General features: G+C 36.6%; 2 protein-coding genes across 2 annotated transcripts; one reads left to right on the top strand and one right to left on the bottom strand.

Moving 5' to 3' along the window:
* Positions 1–609: 609 nt before the first annotated feature.
* LOC147278070 (DEA(D/H)-box RNA helicase family protein) lies at positions 610–8,486 on the top strand. The gene is made up of 19 exons (XM_086250637.1): positions 610–999; positions 1,080–1,262; positions 1,351–1,419; positions 1,587–1,693; positions 2,238–2,316; positions 2,711–2,884; positions 3,026–3,174; positions 3,319–3,414; positions 3,539–3,641; positions 3,839–3,901; positions 4,486–4,547; positions 4,709–4,805; positions 5,031–5,149; positions 5,230–5,272; positions 5,465–5,566; positions 6,199–6,297; positions 6,393–6,464; positions 6,883–7,157; positions 8,066–8,486. Exons 1-19 carry the CDS (start codon positions 697–699, stop codon positions 8,079–8,081), a joined length of 2,211 nt encoding a protein of 736 aa, XP_086106763.1. The 5' UTR covers positions 610–696; the 3' UTR covers positions 8,082–8,486.
* Positions 8,487–8,944: 458 nt separating this feature from the next.
* On the bottom strand, positions 8,945–16,018 carry LOC147278069 (Transcription elongation factor (TFIIS) family protein). The gene is made up of 3 exons (XM_086252381.1): positions 15,745–16,018; positions 15,232–15,286; positions 8,945–12,424 (listed from the first exon to the last, which is right to left on the bottom strand). Exon 3 carries the CDS (start codon positions 12,312–12,314, stop codon positions 9,288–9,290), a length of 3,027 nt encoding a protein of 1,008 aa, XP_086108507.1. The 5' UTR covers positions 12,315–12,424; positions 15,232–15,286; positions 15,745–16,018; the 3' UTR covers positions 8,945–9,287.
* Between the last annotated feature and the right edge of the window lie 2,906 nt (positions 16,019–18,924).

The raw sequence follows: 18,924 nt of genomic DNA, 5'->3' as shown, positions 1-18,924 counted from the left end.
ACAACAGCTTTTGGGTCATAGATTACCACTAACCCCTCTCCTGGGTTATATATTTGGATCAACAACATATTTTATTAGACTCATGAACTACACTAAGAGAAGTCAAGAAATTGGATATCTATCAGACTAAAATGTGTACTTACCTTGAGAATTTTATTTTGTAACTGGAGACATTTTAAACCTTATATGTATTCTCAAATATTTATTTAGATAATTTCAAATCGTACATTAAGGTATCTCAAGTCGTCTTAACGGATTAGATCATGGCACATCTTTGAAATTTTAATTAAACCCATGTTTTTTTTTTGTTTTGTTATTGGGAAGAACCCTGCTAAAATTATTAGTTAGTTGAAAATTGTTTCTTTCATTTATAGTAATTATTATAAAATCAAGAAGAAAATTTTTGAGTAAGAATGTAAGATATCAAACACATAGGGTCTTGGGTTTAGAAATATATTTTTTTTTATAATGATTTTGGTGTTAAAAAATAAATATATATGTATAGATGATGTGGTGAATTGTAGATCGTTGGTTTTTCTTAGACAGCTAGGATTAAAAGCCTTGTACAGTGATTTGGGTATAGTCTCGTAGAGGATCCAGGTCCTCTCTTAAACCCTATCGTAGCGCACCCAAAATCTATAAACCCTGTAACTCTACTCAGCCCGGACCCGCTCTTACTCCCCATTCCATATTTCCATGGCTCCGAGTTTCGTATTTGAGCCCCCAAGCGACGAAGAATTTTCCGACGCCGAAGTAGAAGAACAACAACCAGACGAAGAAGATGAACCAGAAGAAGGTCTGAACATCTCTCGTTCCCGCCATTCTCAATCCCCATGGGACTTCGCTGCCTACTCCGAAACAGTCGCTGAAGAACATGCCCGTCAAAGCACCACCTCCGTCGATTTCAAGATTTCCAAAGCTCTGCAGCAGCGATCCGTCCCAATCTCCGACCCTAATGACGACGACGCTTCTAGCTCCGGATCCGAATCCGACAAACAAGTAACTAACTGACCTCTATTCATCTTCGATGCATTTCTTTCAATTAATTCACTTAAATTAAATAATTGTTGGTTATTTAGGAAAATTACAAGCCAGAAGATGACGAAGACGATGATGCTACCAATGCCGCTGACAAGAAATCATTTTTCGCGCCTTCAGACGGCACGTCGTTTCATGCGAATTCGTTCATGGAGCTGAATTTGTCGCGCCCTCTGCTTCGCGCTTGCGAGAAATTGGGCTATTCCAAGCCCACTCCAATTCAGGTTTCGAATCCCGTACCACTAAAATTCATTTCTTGTTACTTTCATTTATGTCATTTCAGTTTTACTGAATTTAAAGGGTTTTGTGTAGGCCGCGTGCATACCGTTAGCCCTGACCGCGCGTGATATATGTGCAAGTGCCATTACTGGTTCCGGAAAGGTAAATTAGTTTGTTAAGTGTTTTTGTTCCAAGTAAGCTTTACAGCTGGGGTTAGGGTTTGTTTCGCAGTGGTAGTTGGATCAAAATTGTACTTGTTCTCTACATGACTGATATTTCTATTTTGGGTCAATTTGTTAATGCTTGTTGTTGTTGTTGTTTTTACACAGACGGCTGCCTTTGCACTACCTACTCTGGAGAGACTGTTGTTTCGCCCAAAGCGGGTGCCTGCTATACGAGTCCTTGTTCTGACCCCAGCCAGAGAACTGGCAGTTCAGTAAGTGTTATTTTCATTCCCAGTTGTGTTGTTTAAATGCTACTTGATATATTATACATCGAACTGTTTGTGCACCTTCGAATTAGCTAGTGCTTTGAAATTACTGAATATTCTATATAAGTTCATTCCATTGTTCTGCTTATTCGTTAGTGTTCAAGTTTCACACTGGTGATGACTTTCCCAAGATTTCAGAAGTAAAGAATGAAAATTATCACATGCTTGTGAGTTGTGTTGTGTGCTCTCATACTTTCAAAGTGCCAGTTGTGCGGTTGTGCCACCTTTTCTCATAATTGACATTGTAAGAAGGATAGATGAAAGGGATGGAATTGGTTGACAGATTGGTAGATTCTCGAGTCTATGATGGTCAATCTAATTCTAGCTTTAATGGTCTATTTCATCGTCTAATACCAGTTGATTGAACATGATTGCATGCTTTTTGAGCAACAGTTCCCTTTGTAAAACATATTGTTTTCATTTAGATTTTTGTTATCCTGTTTGCCTTGCCTAGTTGGTTTTGGATCTGACTTTTAAACATGCTTTTCAGGGTTCATAGTATGATTGAGAAACTTGCCCAATTTACTGATATCAGATGTTGCCTGGTTGTTGGAGGGCTTTCATCAAAGGTTTGATTTACTTTCATTTGTAAATGGCTTTATTGTCAGATAGATTCTAATTTTATGTGTTCGTAGATTGTATCTATGTTGTATTCGGACCATTTCTACTTTTTTATTTTATGTGTTCTGAATTTACTTAATTTATGATAGACAATGGAAAACTTGCATAACTCAATTAGGTCACATATCTGTACTCAAATATGAGTAGTAAACGTAAAAATCATGTGACACCTCAGAAGGAAAAAAAGAAACATATTAACTGAAAGTGCATAAAATTATGTATCCACATCCAATGCATCTGTCATGTGGCTCATTACATAATTCTTTCCAGTCAAAAGTTTTGTCTACTTTTTTGTTCATCTGTTTTCATCAACAATATTGAGGCGATGCCATTTTTTATCAGGACCAAGCGGCAGGCTTGAGAACAAAGCCAGATATCGTTGTGGCTACTCCAGGACGCATTATAGATCATTTACGCAATTCTATGTCTGTGGATTTGGAAGATCTTGCTGTTTTAATTCTTGATGAGGCAGATCGCCTTTTGGAGGTTGGATTTAGTGCTGAAATTCGTGAGCTGGTATGCCCTGGCTCCTTTTGGTGCATGCATGAGAACAATTGAGATATTGCTGATTTCCAGAAAGGCAGAAATATGCTGTCTTACTTTTATATATTTTTTGAATTATTACACAATTTCTAATCATTTATGGTTTATATGCAGGTTCGTTTATGCCCCAAAAGGAGACAAACCATGCTATTTTCAGCTACAATGACTGAAGAAGTTGATGAACTTGTCAAGCTTTCTCTTACCAAACCACTACGCCTCTCTGCTGACCCATCTGCGAAACGGCCAACGACACTAACTGAGGAGTAATTCATTTATACTCATTATTCCATTTTGATTTGATTGAGTTTTATTATTAATTATAATTCAATCACGGGTACGTGTATGTTGAAACATGTTTGTTTATGAATAATGACCTGTGGACTGTTGTCATTTTGACCGCCATGTAGGGTGGTTAGGATACGACGAATGCGTGAAGTAAATCAGGAAGCAGTTCTACTTGCAATGTGTTCTAAGACATTCACTTCTAGAGTGATCATATTCAGGTTTGTAGTTTCGGTTTAACCGTTAGTGTCTTCATAAATAAATATTGTTTTTAGGCCCCCTTCCTTAGATTTCGCTGGTATGTTTTGTTAGTTCTGTATAATCATATATTATTTTCACTGTCAGTGGCACAAAAAACGCTGCGCATAGGTTGAAGATTTTATTTGGATTAGCTGGCTTTAAAGCTGCTGAGCTTCATGGCAATCTTACACAAGTCCAGCGCCTAGATGTGAGTAGCTTGTGTGCCTAGATGGACAATTTGTTTGTCTGGATTCATTGTATGATTAGTTAGTGAAGTATTCTCCTATATATAATGATACAAGATGATGTTGAAACCTGTTGGATATATGTTTCCTTGCTCATTGAGCTTATTTCCCTTATTTATTTTAATCTGTGAAAATCCTACCTTTTTAATTGTTTGTGTAGGCTTTGGAACTTTTCAGGAAGCAGGGAGTTGATTATTTAATTGCAACTGATGTGGCTGCTCGTGTAAGAAATAATTCTTATTTTCTTTTTTCGTATGCATTAGTGCTTTCAGATGTGTGTGAGTATCTTAGTGACTCATGGCGTTGTATTAGAATGTTGCTCCCCCTAGACTTCGGCTGATTTTGGCCATTGAACCAGTACCCAATGGTCAAGATCACATTGCCTCTGTTACACATAGGGAACTACAAATTCGATTGATTATAAAAAGAAAATTTAAAAAAATATTGTTGACTTTCACATGAGTTTCACTTAGGGAACTACACATTTGATCACATTGCCTCTGTTGCACATAGGGAACTACACTGTGATGATTGTTGACTTTCACTTGAATTTGGTCAAACTTCATGTGGATTTCCAGCCAGGATTTCCAAGGAAACTGGTGCCCTTGATAATCCATTATTATACTCCACCACCCCTCTCTTCATTCTTTTATTATCCTTCATATGTTTGTTATTATTTTTGGTGGGGATGGGGTGAGAGGTGAGGTTGTTGGACTGTGTGGTCTCTTCTACCCCTTTATCTTTACTTTGTATAAACAGAAAAAGTTTGCTGCATTAAGCAAATAATAAATCTTTAATTTTCTGTAGGGGCTTGACATAATTGGTGTTCAAACAGTTATAAACTATGTATGTCCACGTGATCTTACAAGGTAATCACTGAATCTCTCATTGTTACAGTATGTTCATGCATTGATCAGTCCTACCATTGGCATTCAGTCATAGACTGCTGCTGGCTTGCATGATGTATTTTATTGTCTATGCATTTATGGTGAATCCTTGTGACTCCCCACTTGTTTGTTTCTTGGGGCAGCTATATTCATCGAGTGGGTCGTACAGCAAGAGCTGGCAGAGAAGGATATGCTGTTACTTTTGTGACTGATAATGACCGATCTCTTTTAAAAGCCATTGTGAGTATCATCTTCTTCCTTATTGTGTTCTTGGGCCAGTTTCTTCTTTTTGGTTCATCCTCAAGTATTCTAATTCTTCTTATTACTCTTCATTGTTCATGAGGTCTACCATATATGCTCTCGTATTTAATTGGGCTTCATTTTTCCATGTAGAAAATTGATGTCGATGATTTTGATGAAATTGTTATTAACCTACCTTTTGCTTGGGGGAATTCAATTTAATAGGCAAAAAGAGCTGGGTCAAAGCTGAAGAGTCGAATCGTTGCAGAACAATCAATTACTAAGTGGTCTCAGATAATTGAGCAAATGGAAGATCAAGTGGCCACAATTCTTCAAGAAGAGAGGTTTTTAGTGTTTTGGTTCACTAAGGTTTACTTATTTACTTGCCTTTTATAAAACTATTAAAGATTGTGAATATATGCAGGGAAGAGCAAGCACTAAGAAAAGCTGAAATGGAAGCAACAAAGGTATTAACAGCACTCTTTTCTCTATACCTAATTGTTGGCATTTTGAGAGCACAATCTACGAATCAGATGGCTGCAGTATTTACATTATCCATTTTTTATTTTGAACTTTGAATTTATTTCCGACACATTCCTTGCAAAGTTGATGTTATTAATAATTATTAGTCTGATTTATGTTGGTGGCCTTTAATACAGGCAGAGAATATGATTGCACACAAAGATGAAATTTATTCACGTCCCAAGAGGACATGGTTTGTGACAGAAAAAGAGAAAAAGATGGTAGTGAAGGCAGCTAAGGTAATTTTGCAACATATTTGTTTTATGTCAACATGATTTGTTTGTTCAAATACAAATTTTAGGTCGTTGATTTGGTACATAGATACCTGGGATTTGCATGGATTATTTAACGGACTACAAAATTTGATAAAAGAAAAACACTTGTGCAAACACCATTAGAAATGCCTTGATTGATGTGATTTGTTTTTATAACAGAAGTTGGTCAGCTAAAATTGTCCACAGTATAATGATTCTTTTCCATCTGGTATGCTTATAGAAAGAAGTTTAACTTGCCTTATACCTACTCTTTAATTTTGCAGAGTTTATCTTCACTTTATTGTTTCTCTTTTAAATGCAAAATAAAAATAAATAAAGCTGGTCATTCAATTCTAGTTTGAAGAGAATAATCTTACTTTCTTTATCTTTTTCAATAAAGAATAAACTGTGGATATGGCATCCGCTAATCTTCTCCAATGTGTAATTTTTTTTTCTTTGTGCTGATAGGAGTAAGAAACACTGCTGAGTGATATCTTAAATCTTCAAATTAGTCTTAATTTTCTCTAAAATTGCATGTTTCTTTTCTATTGCAAAATTTGTTCTTAAATGGGGGACTGAACAAAGTAAGGCATGACATAAGAATTCTTCATTGACAGGAATCCATTGAAAGAGGAAAGCATTCTGGAAAAGAGGTAATCAGTGCCCAACAAGCCGAAGACTTAAAAATGAAAGAAAAGAGGAAGCGGGAGCGTGAGGTGAGTATAATCCTGCATCTAAATCTTACATTTTATTTTCTATTTTTTATTGATAGTTTTTGGGTTAAGCATATAACATGATTACTCTGGAGCAGAAAAATTTGCCTCGCAAGAAGCGCCGAAAATTGGAAGCTGCTAGAGAAATGTTAGAGGATGAAAAGTTAGAAGTATGTTTCTCTCTCTCTCTTTCTCTCACACACACACGCACACACATGATGTAGTTTGTAGTGACATCAAATACCTTTGCTTTTTGGTTGAGGGATCTTTTGGCTAGTTAAAATTGCCAAAATATTCAGTTTTTTATTTCTCCTGTTGCATGATCCAATGTACATATAGGCCTTCTATTCCTTAATAACATTCAACTTCCTCTGTATACTTTTCCAAATTTCTCCTGTACGGGATCTTCCATGGTGTGCTTGTTAAGTTTTTATAATGCACAGATGGTCAAAGATGCACCTCCGTGTATCTGGTTTGCTTTCTTTCTTTAAGTGTTCATATAATTATAATGCCCAACTTAAAAAAAAAGAACTTTGATGATCATATATTGTGTAGTAGCAGACAGTAATCAGTATGTAAGAACTGCAGGGTAGTGGAAAAAATAAGGATAAGACAGGAGTGCCACTTGTTGATGTGGGTTACAGACGGGCAAAAGCTGCGAAGGCTGCAAAGAAGGCAACAGATGCTGGCAAGATTGTGAAGAAGGCTAGCAAGATATCTAATCGTACCCCCCAAAGAACTCCATCAAGGACAGATGAGATGCGGGACCTTTTCCAGAGTGACATTAGTCAAAAGAAGCAGAACAGACAAAGCGGTGGATCAGGAAAGAAAAAGTCCAAGAATTCTTTTAAGAGCAAGTCAAGGTATGAAGCACCTTAGCTTGCGATTCACGTCCTCCTTTTGGTTCTGGTTTGTGTCTTCTGAAGTATTCTTTGTGCTACATATAAAACTTATGGTTTAGATTAAATTAAATTTTGGATACACATCCCAGCAAAAAAGAGGTCCTTGAGAAATAGATTTTTGGTTAAGTCACTCCAAAGTTATTTTGCAGTTAACTTGGAGACTAGTTTTATCAAAGACCTTTCAGTGGTAAGGTACCTCGTAAATACCCATTTTCTTTTAACTTCTGACCTCAAACCTGAGGGTTTGAGAGGATCCCTTTCCTTTGGCTGTCATTCTGTCGAGGATTGTGGTATATTTCCATAAGCTTTCTAGCTAGAATTTGTTTTTAGGATAAGGTTAACTGTCTCCTGGTAACCCTTAACTTCTTTTTTCCTCTATCCTTTCCTCTCGGATAACCATTATTTCTTTATTTCTATTCATGGTAGCTAAATTGCGTTGCACTTGGAAAGCCATTTGCAGATGATTTGGTGATAAATGTCTTGTTTACTGTCTTGTTTGGTCTTAAGGTCGAGCAGTAGGCATTATAGTCTTGTAGGCAGAGGTTTCGAGAACTGAAAAGAAAGAATAAAGGTCCTTTATGCAACAAACTATACTGCTAGTATATTTGAGATGAACCTTAGTCGGCCATTTATGGGTTGTGATGAAATGCTTATGATATACAATTGTAGTTGTACATGTAATTCAACTGTTAGTTTGTATTTTCCATAAAAGAAGGGAACTATCAGAGTGGTAGACCAAATGGTACCTCTGCTATCATATGTATTGTGCTAATCTTTTGTTGAGGTTTGCTTCTTTATTGCTTGCATCACTTCAATGTATATCTTAATTCTGTGATAAAGCTTCTCTCTATTTTGATTTCTTTCTCTAGGTACAAGCGCAGATAGCTCCATCTAGCTGGTAGTTGAAATTTCTCATGTCATGTGGCCATGCACGGGTTGATTGGTTTCTTCAAGCGGTACCAGGGACTGACAGCCACACAGCGGCGGAACATAGAAGGGACTAAGAGGGGCGATGGCCTTGCAAACTTTTGGAAAAAGAAAAGCTTAATCTAAGTTGTAAAATACCAATGTGTTTCCTGGCCAAATCAAGGATTTGGGGCTTCCTTCTATTCTCTCATGAACTTTACAGTTCAATCAAATGTCATCTAACTCAAACATCATAGCATTATTTGGATACTTGATTTTTATTGTTATGGATAATACGAGCTATTTTTTTATATTTTTGTATTTAAGTGATTATTTATTTTTTATTTTTGTTAAGAGAGTTTATTTGAACTCAATTATTTTATATTTTATTCTTCACCTAACTTTTTTATGAAAATTCTTTTTTCCACATTTATACTTAGAAAATCCTTCAACTGTTGTTGATTTTTTCTTATACTTTCTTTTGTTTAAAGAAACCCAATATCCTAGTTTAAACACTCTTAACCTAAATCCTAATATAATACAACCAGCTCATAAATAATTAAACATTAGTTAGAAAAATTAATCTTGTACCTGGAGATCAAGAAGATTAATAGGCCGACCCCCAAATACGGGCACGTCATGGGCTTGGACCAACTGACAAGGCCCAATCAGGCCTGATTTATTCTCAGGTGCCCTTTTTAACACCTACTTTCATAATATTTGTTGCCAGGAAAATAAAAGGCATATCAATGAAAGTCGCTGGTACTATTTTTTGGGTTTTGGCCTTTTTATTTGTTTCTTTCAGGTAAACCCACTGACCTTCCACATACGCACCACTAAAATAATGTAGCAATTGTTCCTATAATTTCTGTGATATACATGGAAGAGAAATTACAGCTACACGTACCAAGTCTCCTATGTTGCAATGGCCTTCTATGAAACACAGAAAAGAGATAAAAACAAAAAAAACAAAAAATAGGGGAAAAAAACCCAAAATTAAAACAAGAACCTAATTTCTTCCTTCAGCAATTAATCGCATAAATCATGTTACCTCGATAATTCCCTCCAACTTTATTCAGTTCTACTAAAGCAAATGAGCTCACCCACTTTTGGATCGTGTATCAATCTACTTAGTTGGATTTATGAAACTGATCCAAAGAGAGGACAGCACGCAGTTAAAAACTTCTATCTCCATGGTGGTTGCTGATGTCTGTAGCTAAACGGGTAAGGTTCCCAGCCGCCATCTGGTTCCTTCCTTTTTCCACCACGGTGGTTGCTGATGTCTGAAGGCGGTTGTGAGTTCCTCAAATGCTCCTCTATAGGCCTGCCCTGACCATGAATGACAAGGTGCCTCAGACCCGAGTCCCGATTGCCTCCCTCAACCATGAAGCCTGAATTCAGATCAAAACTGGGCCGCGAGGGGCCAGCACCATTTAGACCTGGCTGTGCACCAGTCATATTCATGAACGGTGGGGACTGGGAGAACGGAGGTGGAACAGCCGATGGAGAGGCCATAATTTGAGGCACAACAGGAGCTCCTCTTGAATCAACCATGTAGGGGATTGTGCCACCAGGTCCATACATGGCTGAGGAGAACGACAAGGCAGGCCCCATTGCCAAACCATTGTACCCAAAAACAGGAGAGCTGGTGTAAGAAACCGTTGAGCTCAAATCCAAAAGAGTTCCCGTTCTGGCCACACTAGCATCTGCTGCAGTCTCAATAGCCTTGCCATTTGCCAGGGACAGAGTTTGAGGAACATCTTTTCTGTTTATCTCCACTCTGGTGCCCATGATAGAAATAACTGAAGCATCCGGGTTAGGCCCTCCATATGCATTTGCATTTTGAAAAGATTTACAAGGCCCTTGATCCATAGAATCATTATGAAGATACGGTCTATCATTCAAATCAAAATTCCTCATAAAAGGTTGCATTGATGATGATGATGAGGCAGGAGATGGGCTGCGACGGCCATGTCGGTTGTACAAGGACTGTCCTTCCACCCTTAAATCCGACGGTAGAGCATCACCATCATCATCACTACGGTTTAAATCCAAATTGGGCCTCCCTGATCTATTTTGACTCACTTCCACTGAAGATTCCCCAGAAGGTAGGCCAGATGATGCTGGAATTAGTTTCCCCAAATCATCTCCACCCTCAGCCACATTCAGATCAATATCAAGGAAATCCTGCCTCTGCTTTGAGCTATCACTGGTGGCCCCTGTAGAAAGATTCTTGTCACCATCTGAAAATCTGCGAGGAGATGCTCGGCGAAAAGCACTAGTAGCAGCAGATCCTTTCCATCCAATAGCCCCCTCAAACTGCAAAGGGGCTACAGGTAAACCAGCAGCTGCTGGTGGTCTTGAAACAGAAACAACTGGAATTGGCGTAGACACAGGATTCACTGTGCGATCCATTTCGTCAGTGCATACTTCTTGATTTAGATCAAAGCTACAAAGGCCCTTTTCTGGGTTAACTTCTGGTTCTTGAGCTGCTTCAGTCACCTGGGAGTACTCCATGTCATGAATGGAATGTTCTGATAAAGTGTCCAGATTTGCTGGATTAATTATGTGGCCCTCCCTCTCAGGATTTGCCTCGGCAGAATGACTTTGTTCAGTCGGCGCCTCCTTTGGCAAAACCTCAGTGGTTAGGTCCTGTTCTCCATTTATAGAGTCTGGGCTACCAGCCTGTCTGAGCCCACCTTCTGAGATTTTCTCAGAAGATGAACTGCAGTATGGTTCTCTGTAATCCACCACTTCTCTTTCTACTTCTTGGGCGACCTGTCGAGCAACTTCTAGAGCATCAACCATCCCATACTCAAGTTCAATATCGGAACTTCTCTTTTCAATTGTATCAGGACTTTTGGCATCAACTGCTGGTTTAGGAAATTCATTAGAAATTGTTAATTCCTCACCGTCATCGCTAGCATGCTCCTTATCCTCATCAATAGCTCCAACACCATCCATCCTGGAAGAAGTCTCAACATCTTCAAGTTTTCCTGACATACTATCATTACCAGACGAGTCCTCCAGAGTGTTCGAACAACATTCCCCATCTTGAACTGTAGTTTTGTAATTATTTACAGCTCTTGTATCATCTATCACACCCTTTGGATCAGATGCAGGTGTCCTTTCACCACCAAGAGGAGTAAATTTTTGGCAGAAATCATCCTCATCGGCAGTAGCAATTTTTTCTAGAGCAGAATCAGTCACAAAGACCTGGGAAGGTGCAGCATCAGCACCTGACGAAACAGCCCCAGGTTCCAACACACCAGACACAGAAGAGGTGTCTGTCACACCCAACTTCTTTGGAGAAGTGCTGACTTTGTGATCCTGATTTGGAAGGCCAGAATGTTCTTCAACATTGCTAAGCTTTGCAACTGGAAAACTAGAAATTCCAAACGAAGCAGTCCCTCCTCCAGATGATATAGAGGATTCATCTTTTATAGAACTTTCTTGAATAGGGTCTAAATGATCTGGAGATCTATCTTTAAGATCTGCATTGTCTAAAAGTTTGTGGGTTGGGGACCCTTTGTTACAACTTTGAATCTGTACATCATCAGCACTTTCTGGTTGAACACCATCTGAAGTCCTTAATGGCAACATTTCATCTTGGGCAAGTCCCAATGTGTGATTTTCTCTGTTAGCACCAACTTCTGGAGTAGTAATTCTTAAAGCAGACAGCTTAGCATCTTCTCGCTCAAGCTTACAACTCCTATCATCACAGAGAACCCCAGCATTCTCAGCATCATGGTGAGCTGTATCACCATCCTGCTTCCAGCTATCAAACAAAAGTCTTGCTCGATCTTGAACCTTTAAGCTTTTGTGGCCAAGAAGACTCTTAACAGTACTCCAGATCCCTGAAGATGTTGACCTCTTATTGTCTATATGCAGCTTTTCAAGTGCTCGTAACAGAGCGGTTATTGACTCTTCTACAAAGCTCTCATTTGTATCATTACCTAAATTTTGGGCATCTTTTAGCCATCTATCAACAAACCACAGTCCATCTAGTTGAATAAAAAGATCAAGACAATCTTTATTCTCTGTGGCAGCGATTGTGCTTGCAACAGCAGCCCATTGCCGGGTAGCATCACCAACATTATTCACAATAGAATCTTTCTCGCTCTGCATTACAGTGACCAGCTCCTCAACTCGAGACGGGACTGTGAGCCCATCTTTCATCTCGGTTAAGGTAAAGAAATCTTCGAGTGTCATGGTGGTTTACATAACATGCTGACAATCGAAGAAGTCCATGTAGAACAAAAATGCTTTAATTTCCATTGAGAACTGCAGCAGGCTTTCAGGATAATATATTTGAAATAGCACTGCAAAAGGGATGTCAAATAGTGAGTAAATATGCAGTAACTGACCAAGAAACATAAGTAAGAAGTCACTGAGAAATGGCCTGTTCCAGTAAGAATGAAAAAACATGTTGCTCTCAGCAGTTTTCAATAATAATATTAGTAGCATTATTATTATCTGACTTGGAACACAGAATCTGAAAACATTAATTTTATGTTTCCTGAACCCAGCTTGTTCACAGAATATTCTGCTAAAATAATTTCAAAGAAGTAGTTTAGTAGGAAGTACTTGTGTTGTTTCTTGTTACTATTAAGGTCATTCAAACCATTTCTTTTCTTATTCACAAGTAAATAGACCATAACTATAATTCTTGTATCTGTCTTAAGTGAAGAGAACAAGAATATTTGAAGGATATTCATCTACATCTAATTATGCAAGTCTAAGAAGTTGTGACCAATAAATCATCCCAAGCCATACAAGATTTGATAAGTGCAATAAACTACCTGATAGAGAGGTGGAAGAGTAAATGTGCAAAAGGTATAAAATAAACAGGAATGCTAAGGGCAGTCGCTCTAGGCGACTGCTAATGAGCACTCACTGTTAACAAGCCTCCACGTGGCTTGAGAAATCCAAGAAAATTTAAGATGCACTAATACTTTTAGTTTCCTTCTTTAACCCTCTGCAGAACCCAAAGTATTAAATATCATTCTCTTTTCCCACTGCACATCTTTTCTTTCCCTTTCTCTCTCCACTCCCCTTCTCTCTGTTTGATGGTTCTGTCCATCAGAGATGGAACTCAAACAGTTAGTATTGGTTTTTACTTAAGCATATAAAAGCATTCCACCAATCCATCGCAAACTCTTTTGGGCTTTTTGGGCATTCTTGTTAATTTTGTAATTTGTTCCTAGTTTTCCATCAGGTTTTTTCTGCTTTTTCTCAGTTGGGGCTTTTCTCACTGGTGTGCGACTCAATATCGCTAATTATTTAAAAAATGGGCATTGAAAATTGAAGGGCAACAAGGTTTTGTTTTCCAATCGATTTCTGCTGTATGTAACTATGTAAATATGAAATTTCATATTGGCTTTAGTTTTAATTCTCTAATTTCTGAAAATATTCGTAGAAGAATGATGTTGGGGAGAGAAAAGGAGAAGAGAGAGAAAAGGAAGGAGATGATGTGCAATGGGAAGAGAGAGACGACAGAGATAAACAGACATTTAATACTTTGGTTTTGCAGAAGTTTAAAACAGGAAATTAAAAAGATTTGGTGCATTTTGAATTTCTTGGATTTCTCATGCCACATGGAGACTTGTAAACAGTCAGTGCTCATTCACGGTCACCTAGAGCGACTGCCCTTACATTCCTCTAAAACAAATTATCATTTAAATAAGCTGATACAAAATCATTGTGTCAACTTATGTGAAAATTTCCACTTAAAAGAGGGAACATATCATCTAGATGAGGCTCAAAAAGAATATAACATAACAATAGTTGAATATCTAAATTTTCTCAATTGGAAAGACAGAATGCCCCACAAATCCAATTAGTTAACTGCATTTAATATTCAAGAATTTTATGAACTCCAATGATTCAAAACTAAAGTATCCTTTTCAATTAAGTAATCAAACGTGAATGAACTATAGTTAAGTAAGCTCAAACCCGCTACACTGCCACCATTACAAATTTACAACGCACGCATGTGACATGGATAACAAGACTATAACAACTATATAAAAAAATGGAAAAAGAAAAGGAAAAGAAAGAAAAGGGTTTCTTGACATTTTTTATCCCACAATTTCACAAATCTCGTGTTGAATCTGGTTATACCAAAATTCAGATGGAAGATTCGCACCAAAGCATATTTCAACTTATAATGATTCTACAAAAGACAAGTCATTTTTTATACAAGAAGGTGGTAGATGCTGGGACTTTTCTGATTGCACAGTTTTAAAAAGTAACAATTTCTCCTCTCAAAGAATTATACTCTTAAAATCCAGTACAACTATTTGACCAATGTGTCCACATTGAATTTCCAGCCTGATACATTTCTATCTCATGTAGAACTTGGATATACCAAAATTCAGATACAAGATTCACTTTTTCACTCTCCAGCATATACAAACCCTTAAATATTCTTTCATTATCCAACTCATTAAAAATGAAGTATAGAAAAAACCCATAGCTACACTAATAAAATCCATGCTACGAGCCATCACAAATTACATATTCTAATATCACATACGACCAAATTGAAAATGTTTTGTCGCCTCTTATCAAATAAAATATCTACCATCAGTCCACGCAAGTGCACATGCATCCGAATAACGTGTTAATAAATGAGAAGTTCTTTTAAGAGGATGAAACGTACAAATGTACTCGGTACAAATGTTCAACATAAATGATATTCCTAGCACAACGACATATATAACTTTAAGAAAAGTGATTTGTAATTGCATCGATAGGTAAGCAAGACTGACAGAAATACCACACAATAGGCTATGCACACATGTACAACACCTAGTGTTCTTAGGATAACAATCAGCTAATCCACAGATATCATAAAAAAGTTAACTACTTCCATAAAAATATTCAAAGTACAATTTTGTATACAAGCTATGGCTGTTCAATAGATACCACAAAAGCATGGTCGTATTGAAAGCATAAATTTACCAACAAATTTAAAATATAAACACATGTGAAAAATATGCTGATAATTAATCAATCAATCATTGTCATGATAAAACCTATCACTCACAGACCATGCAGAGAACAAAATCAATATATCAAATTTGAAACTCTCAGTTCCAAAAAAAAAAACGAGTAGAATCTATACCTGGTACAGACTGAAACTTCCTGATCAGGATCGCCAAATAAATAGTAATTTAATCCTGAAACAACCAAAGAGACAATAAATTCAAAACACAAATAGAAACAAAATGTATATTACGTGATTAGGGAAAAGAATAACCGACAGAAAACTCACTGAATTAAACAGTGAGCTCTAGACTAAAACAGCTATATATGTCGTTCCTTTGATTTCGTCAGAAGTATGTTAACGAAACCAAACAACGCAATTAGCTACGATTACCATGTACAGAAAATACCAAACCCTAGAATTCGAAGTAGAGAAGTAAAAGCAAGAGAAAGACATTCCAGGCTTTCACGGTTTGGTCGAGTGAGAAGTGGTGTGAAATATAAGGAAATGGAAAATCTAATCAGGATTATGAAATTAATGCCGTGAGATATGTGCTTAATTGCGTCTAATACCAAAATGGAAACCAATTAATTACACGAAATTATAATGCAAAAAAGCAATAATTAAAATCGTCCGTGCCGTCTAGTTTACCTTCATGAATGAATTCGAAAACCCTAGCTTTGACACAGTTCCAATTGAGAAGCTCCACCAGTCTCTCTATCTCTCTCTTTTCTGTGTTTATGTTTTGGGCTTTCGTTTACTCTCTCTCTCGCTCCTAGGCCTTCTATCCCTTTCTCTCTCTCTCTCTCTCTCTATATCTCAGTCTCTCGCTCAGTCTCCTTCGCAAAACCCTCGCTTTGTTCTCTGTGAAGCTTTTTCCGAACCAGAGAGAGAAAGAGTCCAACGTTTCTTCTTCCGTTTTTTCCTTTCTTTTTTCAGTGAGTTATGATTTTTTCGCATTTGGTAATTGGAATTGGGTAATTGCACGTGTAGCGCGTGCGCAGGCCGTGACTCGGCTTGGATGGACCAGCCCGCCAGCTTGTCCGATGAACCAGTAACGTTGTTTGTATAGGGAATATAAAAATGACAGGTGGGTGCACCAAAGACCAAAACTGTCACTTCCAGTAAGCCTTTTGTGGGGCTTCTCATGTAACGAGTTCCGAAGAAAGCAGTTGGGTGGACAGGGTCTAAACTGAAAGCGAGAGGGGCTCGTCGTTTTCTTTTTCATGGGAGCCTCTCCCGGCTCACATGTGGATTTTATGAAATGGTTGTTCTCTTTTTAATCAAATGATATAGGAAAATAGATGATACCAAGTTTAATATTTTTTTATTAATAAACTGTTCAAATTTAAGTTAATAATTTTTTTCAACACAAAGAAATTAGTGTTATTTACTATATGATAAACCATTAAAGTTATAAGAGCATCTCCAACAAACTTTTTAAACAATTTTAAATGCTACATTTACTATGCCAAATAGAAAAAAATTACTCAAATAAAATCTTCAAAATAAAGACTTAAGATCAACTAGTCAAATTTGAAGAGTGAGTTAGGCTCTTCAAATCAACTATTATTAATTTAAAAATTATTTAACGTTTAAAATTTAATATAATTATAAAAACATATATATATATTTTTTGTTTAAATTTGAAGAGTATATCTAAATGAATACTTTTCACTTTTCAAATTGTCACATATACTTGTTTCATGTTTAAAAAAAGTTTCATACATCAAGGTAATATTGTTAAGGACCATGGTAAGTACTTATTTTTACGGGAGAGTTGTTTCTCATATTCTTCCACTTCAAGCAATACATATCATAATAACTTCCAATTCTATGATTTTATACCTTTATTTTTTCCTTCATATGATTTCATTGTGTTATTTTATGAATATCTCTTAGCTAGTAATATAGTACGACACAATACATTTATTTGCCAATCGGGTAAAAGAAATACTCCAGTCCTATGCTAAAATGTTACTAGATTATTATTATTTTTATATAATTGCTAATCATGATGGAGCTACTAATTTATATATATATATATATATAATCTTGGCTGAACATTTTTATGATTTTATCCTGGTGCTAAAGCAAACCAAAACATTGGGGCTGGTTGCTTGCTTGCTTGACATGACGGGAGGGAGTCCGGGAGGTAGCTCTTTCCATTTATGATTTATCAACTAGTAAAGATGAAATTTTGAGCTATTCTTTAATCGAACATTAGACACAGACAACTTGCCTACATATATTTATTATTAGTGAATATACATTGACCACTTGCCTACAAATTTATTAGTGAATAAATTGCCTCTTCAAAAAATCCCCATCACTTTTTAATAGCTCTTAGCATAGTGCATAGTGCATACACCAATTACTTGTTGGGCTAGTTACACGCATCTTATCCTTGAGCATAAGATAAGGGTTCAACATACTATTTTCAAGCCCAAAACAACAATAAAAATGATAAACAAATTTCAAGAACCCTATAAATGATCCAAATATCAAATGCATTCTATTATAAAACTTGGTACGTTAACTCTCACAAGAAAAGTCTAAACCATGGTATACAAACCATGAGGTCTTTAAAAGAGCTCAAATTCAAGCTTCGCTTACTATGGTTTTGACCTTTTTGGTAGTCCAAGTGGCACATGCCAAAAAGTTTGACTGCTACCCTTTTTTTTTGTCTAAGGAATCTTTTTTTTATTGGATATAAATTAAAATGGGGGTGACAACGATCAAAGACAAACCAATTCTGCAGCCCATACACATAATATTTTAAAGCCCGGATAGAAAAGGGAGAGAAGTTGACTGTTTTAGGCGGAGGCTATTCCGACCACTTTTTATTGTTGAATTGATCATTCTAACACATGTTGGACAAATTTTTTTTATTTGACTTTTTTTTGCAAAAAATTATAGAATTATCCAGACCCATTTAATAGCATATCACATAAATATACTAAAGAGTTTGGTAGCTTACGGTCGAATATAATGACATAATAGAATACTACTGAATGCCTTTTTTATTTTTATTCAATGGTTACTTATTAAAAACTTCGCTAGTGTTCGACAGTTAAGAATCAAATAACCACAAATATTTCGACAAACAATTGTTGAATGACCTAACTAATAAAACTAAAATTTTTTATTTTAAAAGTAAAATTAAAATTAAAAATAAAGTAATCAACTCAACAATTTAAGATGATTGAAATAACCTTAGCTTTGTTTTATTTTTTCGAATTTCATTTGGCCAATCACAATTTCTTATTCGTCTAGAGAGAAAATGAGGCTAATTTGTGGCAAGACTAAATGGGCTTCCAAAAACCTTAATAAGATATCACTTGAGATGATTACGAATATGGACACCAGATGTTCAAGTTGACAAGACCTTACAACGAGATGACTCATAGTATAAAGGATATTCGAACCCCCACAAAAAAAAAAAAAAAGAGTAAAAAGGATGAGGGAGGTAGAGGTTATGCTAATCAGTTCGAATTGAGGACGTTAGATGCAGTCAAACATCCCAATCATTAGTCATAAACCCTGACCATTATGACATGGTTAGTATTTCATCAAATGCATTTCAAAAGGAACCAGATAGTGACCTCGCATAAAATACAAGGGGTTCATGGACCAAAGGCCTCTATCAATGGGACCAGCAGATATTAGGTGGTTTATAACTTGTAAGAACATCATTCCTAATATTTTTTTTAGTAATGCCAATTTACACTAAGCGCAAATCTAACCACGCTACTAAACTACACAACCTAAATTCTCAGATTTGACCTATATAGGGGCCCAAAACAAAAAATGACCCACGTACAATAGATT

This window comes from Dryas octopetala, chromosome 7 (genome assembly GCF_963921425.1).
Source record: "Dryas octopetala chromosome 7, drDryOcto1.1, whole genome shotgun sequence".
NCBI classification, from domain to species: domain Eukaryota; kingdom Viridiplantae; phylum Streptophyta; class Magnoliopsida; order Rosales; family Rosaceae; genus Dryas; species Dryas octopetala.
This window is presented reverse-complemented; position numbering and strand designations above follow the sequence as displayed.

Bases quoted from the DNA above. Each gene is read 5' to 3' on its own strand.
- LOC147278070 (XM_086250637.1), top strand. From the start codon at position 697: ATGGCTCCGAGTTTCGTATTTGAGCCCCCAAGCGACGAAGAATTTTCC. The intron at 1,000-1,079 runs GTAACTAACTGA...TTGGTTATTTAG, and splicing joins GATCCGAATCCGACAAACAA to GAAAATTACAAGCCAGAAGA. The intron at 2,885-3,025 runs GTATGCCCTGGC...GTTTATATGCAG, and splicing joins GTGCTGAAATTCGTGAGCTG to GTTCGTTTATGCCCCAAAAG.
- LOC147278069 (XM_086252381.1), bottom strand. From the start codon at position 12,314: ATGACACTCGAAGATTTCTTTACCTTAACCGAGATGAAAGATGGGCTC.